The sequence below is a fragment of the Triplophysa rosa genome, linkage group LG6 (genome assembly GCF_024868665.1).
Source record: "Triplophysa rosa linkage group LG6, Trosa_1v2, whole genome shotgun sequence".
NCBI lineage: Eukaryota > Metazoa > Chordata > Actinopteri > Cypriniformes > Nemacheilidae > Triplophysa > Triplophysa rosa.
In genome coordinates this window covers 2597392-2610924 of record NC_079895.1, presented here as the reverse complement: position 1 = coordinate 2610924, position 13533 = coordinate 2597392, and the positions used below count along the sequence as shown (strand labels likewise).

Here is a 13533-nt window from a genome sequence, read left to right as displayed (position 1 = left end):
ATTATGAAATAGATATCAGCTCAGATTTTGGGTGTGAATCAGTCAGTAGGTAAATGATGAGAGAATTTTCATTTTTGGGTGAACTAATCCTTTAATTCGTGAAGCGCATTCACACACACACACACACACACACACACACACACACACACACACACACACACACACACACACACACACACACACACACACACACACACACACNCACACACACACACACACACACACACACACACACACACACACACACACACACACACACACACACACACACACACACACACACACACGCACGCACACATCCTTTAGCAATCTGAAGGTAAAGGGGATAAATCAATATCCAATCAATATCTCCAGTAATGAATGGTACTCACGGCTGGCAGAGCTTGACCAGGTCATGGTCGGTAGTTGACGGTGGCAAGCCTCGAATGTAAAGGTTCGTTTTGCTGAGCTGTTCCCATCCGGCTGTGCTGCTGCTACTGCTGCTGTGATTGGTGCTGTTGGTTCCAGGACTGGGCGGAGCCATTGGGTAGGAAGTAGGGCCAACAGGGGGCTACAAGAAGACACAAGATTTGGTCGGTCGGAAAATGTCAAACAAAACAGCCAAATAAAAAGTAAACAGTGATACGCTCTATGGTACTAGGGAGGAAATACACAAAAAACTAAGTATTTTCAAAAATCTAATTTATTCTACAAAACAAAGTGTAACTAAATCAGGGACATTGCGTTGCAAAATACATTTACATTTGACCTTTCTACATGTAAACGTTTCGATTTGACTTGGTTACTAAAACCATAAAGTACTGTAAATGAAATTTACATTTAATTTAAAGTGACAGTGCAATATTAACCTATGATTCATAGTCCTTAATTCTTAAACAATGACTATACGTTTGAAATATTCACATATATAAGGAAAAGGACTTGATTACATACTTCTTTAAGTGATTAAAGCTAATAGCTAAAACCAGGTGAGTTGTTATGACATTAGGACACGCCTTGTGAAACTGGGATTGTCCTGGGTAAACAGGGACAATGAGTTACCCGACTATTCACAGTCGTGAGATTACAGGATCTGAATGAGGAGTGTCACAGAGACAGTTAATCCCCTTTACACTGCAGCATTTATCGTAAGGATTAAGACGTTCTGGAACCAGCAATTTAGCTTTATTTATACCGTGCATTTCACATTGACAACAAAGAATGAATCAAACCAAAAGAACAGACAAAACAACAGTCTACCAATACGGCACATCATACATGTAACGCATTTAAACCCATTTCAAAAATGTTCAACGAAAATGCAGAAAAGTGCCGAAAATGCATGTTCTTAGTACCTCTTAATATTAAACATCTATTATAACCTAAAAGAACAAACACCAAGAGCCTTGCTTCCAACCAATGCTTCAAAATAGCACAAACAAAACCAGCAAAGAATGCTGTAGCTCTGATAAATCTGGCCCAGAAGCAAGTGTGCGTACAGAGGATCTTCTTCGTTCGGACATATTTGTCAGTGGTAGGTATCTGTCCACTGTAAGGATGAATATCTGGCAGCGCTTTGATCCATATCTGCAGTGCAGCCACAGCTCCTACAGAAAGCAGCTGTCAGCATAAAGTGGGTCCACAGGGGCCTAGAGTCTCTAACCCAGGAGCACAGCTAACGGAGAGGACGCTTCGAGAATCTTAAGGAAGTGTACGTGGCGCATAAAGCCGAAGAGTGAGCTATTTCTGAACACTTTTTTTATAAGAGTTTCATTTTGGACATTGTCACCTTCGCTGTAAAACAGGCTGGATATGTCCAAGCCCTCAATTGAAACTCGATATTTAATGCAGGTAAAACCTGAATGCTGAATCTATAATTCTGTAGAATAACCGAGCTCTATTGAACATTTACTCTACAGCCATTTCAAAAGCATCATTAGGAATACAGTGTAACTAAAGGATTAGTGGAACTTTTTATTCCAGTGGTGAACTTTGCATGCATGAGGGCTAATTGCATTTTGTGTAATTATGGGATGGATGGTTGCCTAGCAGCAAGCAGTTCAATTTGCAACATCCATTATGTAAGCACTGCTCATTTGACTTGGAGACTTAAAATTTCACAGGCGAGTCTCTTTCCTCATGGGAAATAGGCCTCAAGGACCAATAAGCTCAGACAAGGAATATTTCAGTATATGACAGTTTGGGTAAAGCTTTATTACTTTAAATAACTCATTCTCATGAACTGCTCATACAACAGGCCTCATGCAGGAAAAACAAGCCAGCGAATTTCTGTGCAAATCATTGATACATTCATTGATTTATGTTGAAATGGACTTGGACAAGAACGTAATCTCTTTCTGTGCCATGAACTAGGCATATTTTTGCATATCATCTTAAACGTGGCTTTTATATGTTTATTTTAACCAATGCAGGTGCATAAACAGAACATCAAAAACTTATATGAGTTACACCGTTTTTGTTTATTTCTAACACAAAATGTCTTCTGTGTCTGAGTGCTACAAATATAAAACTTCTATTTTATCAAAAGAACTTCAGCGGACCACAAGCCCAACACCATTAAAAGTCTTTGGGGAATTTTCGAACAGGCTGCATATCTGTTGAGGTCAATGATTCCCTGGCTTGATTCTTCGTACCATAAAAGAACTCTTGTGTGGCAATGACATCTCACTTCCGTTCTGCTTGTATGGACACAGATGTTTGGAGCTGTGGAGGTCTTCCTGCTCAAGTGCCCTCGGTGTTTAACAGTGATCATCAGTCGCACTCTTTTGTGGAAGTAACAAGGAGGAGGAAACGTTCGGAATCTGTGGAATGCTGCAGTTGCACAGTCCGCTAGACGAGCTCCAAAGAACGGAAAAGTGCCTTTCACAGTCTCTTCATTTACGCAACATCTTCACCACAAAATGAACAGAAAGTTAATTGTTCGCATACATTCCTTTGTTTAACTATCATTTGTTTTGAGTTTCCAATCAATGAATAGTTCACATAGGCTCATTGTTTCATAGGTGTGAACGACAAAAAAAACTCGTCACCTTTCCAGAAACAAGGAAGAAGCTGAGCTAAAGTGTGTCATTTTGGCTACATTAGCATCAGAAATGATGCACGAACCCTCCTCAAAAGAAGACTTGAATATGTGCAGCACACAAAACATTTTTTTTTTTTACTTTTTTTAATGGTTGATAGTATAAATCGCTGCCCGTGGCTCAGTTCAAAGCTCTGATATTTGGCTAAAGAAAAAAAATATTTTGTGTAACATACATAAAGTAAAACAACAAGGATCTGAATGACACCAGGTTGAGTAAAGGATCACAAAACATTCATTTTGGCTGAACTCTTTCTTTAATTCCCACACAGAGCAGAGACAGCACTGAAACCACTCATGATTGGCAGGTGCTGAAAAGCACAGATCTGAGCTCAATGCTGAACAGAATATCATTTTATTAAAGGCTACACACAAAGGGAGCATTTACGGCTCGGGACAAAGCCGGTGTCTAATTGAAATGACCTGACAACCCTGTGGCTACTCCTTCTGCCTTTGTCTAAACACATGGCATGATAAATGAGACCTGAGCTCAATAAACGTGCGAGTTATCGAAGGAATAGTTTTTCCAAAAAACGTATTTACTCATTTCTCTTGTCAATTATTTTTCCCATGGAAAACAATAGCAATTTTTAATCTTTAGAAAGATAGTTTCCATACAGCGACTTCATTTGTTGCTTTATGGAAAGGAAAACAAAATCAAACTTTAAACACAGTAAAAACACCATAAGACTCCATGAGTCATGCACTATAAGTCTGCTGAACCCACAGGCCATTTTAAATGTTAAAGTTGTTACTTCAATGCAAAACATTTTCCGCAATTACAAAGTTCTTTTGTAAATTGTAAATGTTTTTTACTCTTAAAAACATATATAACGTTATGGAAAATATATTACTAAAACATAATTTTGTTTTGTTGGTACAGGTTTCCCCACCGCCAACTCCTCAAGGAATTATTGGCACTACTAAAAATGTGTCTGTTTTTACTATGGAGTAAAATAAAGCTATTATCCTGTCAATTCAGGCGTTACAGCAGGACACGGTGGAAAAAGCACAGTGAGTCACGTTGTCGGTCAAACAGGAAGTCCTTGAAGCGTGCTAATCTCTTTAAACACTCACAGAATGAAGCGTTTAAAAGCATCACGTTTTGACCTGCCAAACTGCTCTTCATAAAGATGTTCGGCCAAAATTAAGGTTTCACAAATCTCTTGTAGGATACTGTGGGATATTTTGTCAACTTTTCTTCTTTCGGCCAGGATACTGGGACACATTTACATTTCGCACACAAAACAATTATGTATTTTTTTAAACTACATCATAACATGCAAGTCCGAGAAAACAAACATCTATTTATCATGTCTAAAGACTGTTTACAGACAGACCTCTCCAAAACCAAGACAAAACAGCTCATCTGATCACTGCGCTGCTGAACAGCCATTCCAAACAGGAAATGAGGCACCAACCGGGCTTACATGCAGACAAAGAACATCTTTGAGGACGAGAAACCAGTGTTTCCCCTGTAAGGTCCTCTGCCCTGACGAAACCCACACATTCCCAGAGTGGAACTGGCTTTTCTTAGGAACTAAAAACCTGTTTGTGTCTCACATCTGTTCGACTATTCCGCTCTGCGGGGAGAGACTGGCTTCTTATCAGAGCACCCCAGACCTACTCAGCCCATCATATCCGTGCTGGAAACACGCTGAACTTCCAGTAACCGCCCTCGCCCAGCAAGAGATCCTGCTCGGCTGCTAAACAGGGCTATGAATATCTGTATAATCCTCTTGAGTGGCTCCACATCGTTTTGCTCACCCACCCCCTCTTCTATTAAAAAATGTCAATCTCGTGTTGCTGATATTTCATCATTAGGAGATGCACTAAAAGTACACGACTGGCAACACACAAATTACAAAGGCTTCCGCAGCTGCTACAGCGACACTATCTAATTTCATTGTGAGTCACTGGGGTCACAATGTCACCGATTCCCATCCACACTGACCTCAGCATTACCTGTAATGGGGATCCCACAAAAAACATGCCACGCTCACATTTCAACCCCAAATAAAAAATAAGAAATTATACATTGCAACAAGATGCACACACCATGCATATTTGTTTTAGACTCATTTCCATTTTTGCCATTTAGCTAATATTTTTTATTATGCACATTCCCCCTGCCAAAAAATCTCATTACAGTAATACATCTGGACATTTCTCTTTCCAGTTTATTATTCCCAGTGTTAGTTATTAACACAGTATTTTATTTACTGCATCAAAATACAAAATACGGTTTAATTTTAAAAAGTCTACATTAAATGTAGAACAAGTATCATTATGAAAAATAACATTATTTTTCGCATTACAAATTCATAACGAGAATTCTGATGGGATCGTGTGCATAATTATGATGAAATGCAAAATATAATGTATTATTTCTTTAATCTGACAGGGACGTGAGATTCACCCAAAGGGAAATGGTGCAGGTCAAATGCATGCATGCATGGAGTCAGATTAGAGGAGACTTCAATGAAATACATCATACCAGACCACACACACACACACACACACACACACACACACACAAGAACACAGAGACACAATTAATTCACTGTGACTTCTGACCATTACAGTAAAGCAGATTAACATTTGAAGAGATGGGCAGGGCTGTGAATTTATATTCCCATCCCAATGTTGTGACGTGCACGAGACGCGTAAAAACTTGATTAAATACAGGCCTATTTTTAAACTCGTGGGACGGGTTTGATGGGGAGGGTGAAAGGGGTGTGCTAAAACTGCGAATGAGAACCAGCGCTGCACACACAATAAAATTAGAAGCTAACATAAGAAAACACACCCATCTGAGAGGGGAAATGACAGTTTTTCTTCACGGATTAGTTTCACGGCGCGAGGCTTTGGACACAAGTAGCCCTTCAGCTGTCAATCAAGCACAAGTCTCGCCTCAGACGTTGCGTGTATCTCCTACGTCGTTGTTTTACACCGAAAGTGCATTAGTGACACCGATATAGTTACCACAAACTACTGTCACCTCAAACCAACACTTTTACAGGTAAAAAATATAAGATTTTACCTGTTTACGGTTATACGACGTCCTCACTGTGTGGCCGGAATGGGCAAAAATCATTGTCAGCCCGCGGGTCTCCGCCGACGGATGAGTAGATTTCTAACAAATGCTTCTGTGATCAGATCACAGATCAGAGGGTAAAGTTGTATATCTGGCTCTATAAAACATAAGAGACCGAACGACGAAAAAATACAGTCGCACTTTCACGTTTCTTTAAGACCTAAGGGGAAATTTGCGAAGGGGAAGGGTGCGCAGCTAGTATCCCAGTGACTCTCGATGCTTTCGGCTCGCCCAAGCCCGTCTGTTCCGCTCAGTTCATTGATCTGCGGTGACTTCTCCAGAGAACTACACCTCCCACTATGGGCGCAACCATTGCGCACTTAACATGGGGGATCATGGTGATCCGCGGTGTAGATTTACACCCAGACAGCCTCTTCCTAAAAACATTACGACAGATTCTGTTAAGTTTATGTTTGTGCACTATGTCGTTGGTACAACAATATAGGTTTTGAATGAGTGGAGAAGACATTACATGATCGCCTCCCCCTCGGTTGGGTTTGGTTTCCTTTGACTTGCATGCTTCGCATTCCTGAGTGAGGCCATCAGGCACTGTGGTTTTACAAATTGATATGAGCTGTAGAGAGTAGGGACTGATTTTACACTGTGAAAGTGTAACTGAGATGAAAGTGTACCAATATATACAGATGGACCATTTTGGATGTGGCATTAAAAAGTAATGCCTATTTCATATTTGTTTACAGCCTTTTTGTGTGCAAATCTATTTTTAAAAGATATATATACTGTATATATAAATGGAAGAATAGAATATTAGTGACATCATCAAAACTTGTAAATAAATAACCCAAATGAAAATATGCAAATTATGTTATGAACATCAAAACAAATAAAACAAAGAAAAAAGACTTTTGAGAGCTCTGCACATTCAGATCATTTTCTCAGCTTACATGAGGTGCATGCTGGGATGCATTTTAAACAGCTTTGAAGGAGCTCTCTGGACACTTGATGGTTGCTTTCCCTTCGCTATCCAATCCAATCCACATCCAAATCCATCTTTTTATGTTTGAAGAACAAATTATACATAGGCAAAATTTATATTAACCATCAAAACTAATTTCATGCGTTTAATACCAATAAATAAAAATCATCAGTTTAGTCAAGTGTGTTTTAGACCAGCAGTGTATATTAATTTCCTCCCTCGCTCTGTCTCTTGGGCTATGATGAACTTAAAGTGCATCCTCAAATCTAAACACTCGACTTCCTGTTGTCTTCTAAAATAACTTCCCCTGAGCTCATCAGTTTTCGATTTCAGTTCGCCGTTTCGAGTATGAATTTGATCTTGGCAACACAGAAAACACATTGTGGTATCAATAATCCCCAGCTATGCCCGAGCGTGCTGAGACAGCACTTTATGTCAGATGGTTAAAATGTAAATAGGTCATTTACAATCCCGCAGAGAGCATGGAATCAGATCTTTGCCCTTGGAAAACATCCCCTGCTTTCTCAACAAAATCAGACTGGAAAACACCTGCTCTTTAAAACACATCAAACATGGGTAATACCAACACCATGCAGCCAAACTTCAGATCACTGAAGAAGTAATCAAATACTGGTGGTGGTGGTTGAGGAGAGACCCCCTCATATGATTGTAAAGCGCTTTGGGTGTACAGCAATACACAATAAAGCGCTATATAAATGCTTCATTCAAATAAATATTTGCTTTGTTGAATTACACTCAGAATATTTATCATCAACATCAAAGCAAGGTAAGACATTAACCAGGATTCTGGGTAAAAATGCCCTAATTATTCAAATGCATGGGTATAAAGGCCTCCTGTAGTGTATTTAATCTGTTATTTCACCCTAGACATATTTTATAATATTCTACTTAAGTTACAGGTTTAATGTTTGTGCAGACACTTTAGTGACCTAGACCTGCAGATCTCCATTCGCTGTGCCAGAGTTCTGGTTTTGTGAAGAAAAGTTGCTTTCGGATAAATTTATAAAAATATAAATGTAAGATTGTTCAAGAACATGGAAATAATATGAAGTGATGCATGACATTAAAAACTAAATTTAGGTACAAAAATATCCAGGAAAAACAAAAATTACATTGGAATGAAAAAGATGGTAAAAGGTATGGATCTGCATTAACAAACAAGCAGCTGCCAATTGAAAAGGATGTTTTTTGTGTTACAATTTTTTGCATAATACAAAGCTATATTATAGCCATTATTGCATAGATTGAGAATGCATTTAAATGAAACGACTCAGTGAAAGTGCTGGTCTTGGACTGTATTTTATATGGATTGAAAAAGGCACTCATAAAGTTGGCAAATGCCTCTGACAATCAATTCCACAAGAAACATACTGCCACTTAAAAAAGGTCATTTTAACACTACATTGAAAGCGTTTTGCCTCTAGTCATGATCTGCCTTGCTTTGCCACTTTGCCTTCTCTGTCACACACTTGGACGTTTTAAAATGGCCTAATTGATATAAAGTAGTAGATATGTTTTCCATCATTTGGGTATGTGGCGTGTGGATTAATGCGGCGTTTACAGTCAACGGACGTTTGGGGTTGTGATGGTGAACTGTTGCATGTGTGTGTGTGTGTGTGTGTGTGTGTGTGTGTGTGTGTGTGTGTGTGTGTGTGTGTGTGTGTGTGGCTGCCGACAGCGTGTTACAGGCAAATAAAGGAATAAAACGGCCTGAATCAGCAAAAGCGGAAGGTCAGAGTGCAAAATCAAATAATAGGTTTAATAGGAGTGGGTAGAAACTTGAAATCAGAAATATTTTTCTTGTGGATTGTTGCCTTAAAAATGGGCTGCAGGTCCGTTCTGGGAAAATTAGCCTAAATGCAATAATATGCAATAATTCATATAATCGTAAAAATAAGAGCTTCACGTTGTCTTTTGTTGCTTATTTCCTTGGTGCAAATTCATGTGTTGTTTGGAAAAAGCTGCCACTATTGACAGGTGTGTCATGCTCTCATTCTGAAACTACACAAGGTATAAAAATATGACTCCAGCTACTGTATATCAAATTTGCCTTCACTTTTTCCATCAACCACAATTTGTTTTGTGGGTGAAGAGCTTTTTTGTGGGTGAATTGAGATTTAGAAGACGTTCAATAACCACAGTCGAGTTGGCTATGGAGCATGTGACTCATTTGGTAAATTGTTGTGTCAATGCAGTCCATATTAATATGGATACATTCTATCGGTTGACTTTATTTCGTTAAATTTATTCTTTATTTGCTGTAATTGATGTCTACTGTAAAATGTGGGTCGTGCAGCAAAGCCAGTTGTGAATGCTGGTTTGTAAAATCAGAGATGTTTAACAAAACCTAGACAGCTTTAAACCTACATGGCAGCTCAGGAGGAAAGCAGACCACAAATCAGTCGTAAAGCAGATCTGCTAGACATGTTACAGCTGTCCGTGCTGAATACGCAGGGAAAACAAATGAAGACCGAAGCTGTAGCCTCCCCCACAGGCTATCAGAGTCGCCATATATCACACTCTACCCTGCCAACATGCGAACATACACAAGCGTGTGCATAAATCTGTGCACGCATGTATATTCACTGGCACATGCATGCTTTGCTATATCCTTCCTTCTCTTACCCCAATGTTTTCACAGAGCTTTTGCCCTACAACGAGGCAGGAGGGCGCAGGAAACAGGAGAACTCTGCTGCAACTCTGCTGCGTCTGAAGCACGTTTAAAGTCAGTACGCAACTGGCCCAGACCGCATTCTCCACATTCTCTTTGCCCTCGACTGTAATGGAGAACGTTTCAGCCTGTGACTTTCTCACACAGTTTTGTCTCGGCCCATTTGCGACGTGTAAAGAAAATGTTGCCATTTCTGTCCTGTTGAAACAGTGCTACACAACCTACCTTTCTGAATCTGCTGTCTCGCTCTAAACGAAGGCCCCATCTTCTCGGTGGAGGCCACATCGCAGTCGTCAACAGTGACAGCTTTAAATTTATCACGCGGTACGAAGCAGCATGTGTTTACTTGCGTGTGCGTGTCTGTCGCACAGGAAGACGCTCTCTCTTTCTCTCACAGCTAATCAGAGAGAGAGGGCGAGAGAGCGATGGAAAGAGAGAGAGCGAAGGAGAGTATAGCTGTTTGTGTTGATGTGTGAACGGAATGAAACTCTTGCTTAAATCACAGCCCAGTATCACGTGAAATATCAAGTGAAACACACTGTTTCACAATAAATCAAGCAGCACTGCTCTACAAAGAAAAGATGGCAAAAAAGTTTTTTCATATAAATCTTCAGCAACAAAATATCAATTTTGTAAAAAAAATCATTTCATATAAATCTTCAGCAACAAAATATCAATTTTGTAAAAAAACATTTTACATTTTGGCAATCTAAACTGAAACTGTACATCTGGCAATTAATTGAGAATGTTTAATTTTATAATAATAGAATTAATGCTTGCTTGTTTATTTGCAAAAAAAAAAAAGAAAACACGTGGATTGAGGCTCTGGGAGAGAGCCAATAAAAAAATAGAATTCATGACTATAATATTACTTGTGCATTTGCATGACACACAGCAACATTTCTCTTATGCATCCCACGCCTGTCACTTAAATAATCACAACACATTAAACTTCTCTGGAGTTTATCTGGAGGAAGAACACTCTAAAATGATTGCAAGCATCAAAACATGACAATCATTAAAATGCTACTATGTTTTGAAATTTTTAATAATTTGCAAATCTACTGAAAATCTTTTTGGAAAGAAAGTGACACAAGTTCTAACATCTTCATAAACTCTGTCTGTGAAACAAATGTCTCATTTCAAGTCTGTGTCATTTCACAGACAAATAAATGATCAAATTACTTGAGAGTTTGCTTTGTACGTCAGTAATGTCCTCCTTTCCATCATTCCTGCAGTAGTGACGGGCAGTGTGAATCTTGTGCGTAATGAGATGAGTAGCAGAATAAATCTTAAGAGAAACATTATATAACACGATGATGTTATAGAGACTGACAGTTGAAGGGGAGGAGTTCACGGATGCTCCGCCCAAGCCGTCTAACATACGTCATTTAAGATGGATAGTCAACAGGAAGATTTTAACTCAAGTTTATGAGAGCCGACTTTTAAAAAGAAAATGACCCACATTGATAAACTATTTACAATAAACACTGCAATATTTCATGAAAAAATAGGCATTGTAATTTTTTATTTCACTGGGACTTCTTGTCCACTGATACCCGAGCAAATAAATCTACCGCAGAATAAACGACATTGTAAAATCTCGGTTCACACATTTCTACCGTCACACAGTATATACCACCCAGCTCTTTCTGACGCTCTTCAAATAGCCTGTTACAGCGAATCTATTCCCCCCATTTGCTCTTCACATATTTACCTCCACATTTACTGAATCGTCTGTTTACACAAACGAACAAAGCCAGTCTATTAATACCAGAGCGGTCTCATTGACCTTGTCATTTAAACTGAAGGGCCATTTCGGGCTCTCCGGCTGTGTTTGCGAGACAGGCTCTTGGCAGGTCCCTTCACCAGCGGGGTGGGTATTATTGTGAACGAGACCCTCATTTTCCTCGAGTCAGAAAAGTTCCCAGAATGACTATCGTAGGGGAACAATTGGAATTCTTTCAGCTCGGCTCGCACATAATGAGCGTGCCGCGGTGCTGGTTAATTGTGAACATTCCACTGCCAGGCAACTCCTCTGACATTATTGTAAACATTGTATAGGGCTTTTTTAGGCCCTTCACAATGGCTTTGTTTGCAGGTTCTGAGTGTAATGTCCAATGGCAGTTAATGCGCTAGAACCCACCCCTTGATCAAAGACCCATGTTGACATGGCCAGCCCACCTACAAGCTAATGTTTATCTAGGAAATTCTTCTCGGCCTGTGAAAAACTGGTGGGTTTTGATTTTTTTGCTTTAAATTCATGTTTTTAATTTTACAAGATTATTTCTGAAAAATATATCTAGACTCATAATGTAAAACTATTGTTCACTTGAACCACATACAGTCATTTATACTTTTAGGTGTATTTTATGAAAATGTGTCAAGGTCACATTTCACCCTCAAAATAAAAAGGGAAATATTTAATTTTATCTTGCAGAAAGAAAACAAAGCCCACAAAAGCCCACTTTTTGCAGTCACAATTACGCAGTTAATCACAACCAAACACACATAAAGGCGTACAATTTTGTTGGAAATATCTTATTGACTTGATCAATACAAAGACAAACTGTTGGTTTCAAACCTTAAAGGACTCAAGGTGATGTAATAATAAATGGCCTTTTGTCCCTGTCAGAGCTTATCTTACAGAAGCATCTCAACTTGTTCCGTACCGTACAAGGGCATCCCGCCAAAAACAACAAACCAAAACAGCCATAAAATAAAAAAGTGCCCAGAACCAGCAAAGAAAACATTGGTGGAGGCAGAGCTTATGGTCATTTTACAGTCTTTTTTACAGTTCCTGAAACAAAGCTATTGAATGACTTGGATTACAGCCATATTTCTATGCATTTTGTTGTCCTTTTAACAGCTTGTTTAATGGTCACCATGAACCATTATATTACAAACTGCATAAAAATGTTCTAATGTTTCTCCTTTTATTTTGCAAAGAAAACAGTAGTCTACACATACAGTATGAATGTATATGTGGGGCTGATGTCTTTGTCTTAATGATTTTGGGGTGACCTACTCTAACTCTTAAAACAACTGGTGAAATCAAGAGTTGCTAATATATTAGCATTTTATATATTGCTTTTATTATATATTGCTTTTATAGGGCTTACATTAAGTATAACACATTAAAATCCAGGTTTTAATTCTAAAGTAGCTGTCAACACATTCAGTCATTCAACAATTAAACTATGATCGTTTTGTACTTTACAACAAAATGACAGTTACTGGCTCTCTATGGGACAAATTAGGATCATAAATGAAGTTCAAAAAATCGATGAGATGAGTGCTGAAGTTCATACACATCAGCCAGAACATGCACGATTGTCATGACACAAGAATTCGCTGCTTTAATCGAGAGAAAAACATAATGCCATAAATCGACAATCAGTATGTAAGTAAGTAATGTAAGTAAATACTGCATATAATACAGGGATTGAAAATGTACCTCAAAAACAAACTTACAGACGCGCAGACTGCAGTATCACCTCACAATAATACCGTAAACAGACTACTAAAAACGTCGACATATAAAGCGATATAAAACTCGTACCTTGGCATGCAGGTAATGAGGGTAGTAATAGGTATATTGGGGGTACATCTGTCTCCACACCTTGCCCATGAAGATTAGCGGTAAATTCAGTCGTGGAAATCACTCCTATGCGATACTTCACTTCCTATCAGAGGACTCTGGGACCTGCGCCCTGCTCGCGGAGGAA

At 38.9% G+C, this 13533-nt stretch overlaps 1 protein-coding gene across 3 annotated transcripts in view; it reads right to left on the bottom strand.

Annotated features, from left to right (window-relative positions):
• The window catches only part of LOC130555629 (RNA-binding motif, single-stranded-interacting protein 1), a 40816-nt gene extending 27283 nt beyond the window's left edge, over window positions 1-13533 (bottom strand). Inside the window, exons 1-2 of one of the 3 annotated variants that reach the window (XM_057336008.1) lie at window positions 13368-13533; window positions 372-550 (exon numbers count right to left, since the gene is read on the bottom strand). In XM_057336008.1, the coding sequence (XP_057191991.1) occupies window positions 372-550; window positions 13368-13436 (248 nt within the window). In that variant the 5' untranslated portion in view covers window positions 13437-13533. Of the gene's footprint in view, window positions 1-371; window positions 551-6122; window positions 6448-10030; window positions 10156-13367 lie in introns of those variants that run through there. The other 2 variants (XM_057336009.1, XM_057336010.1) reach the window with 2 other exon arrangements.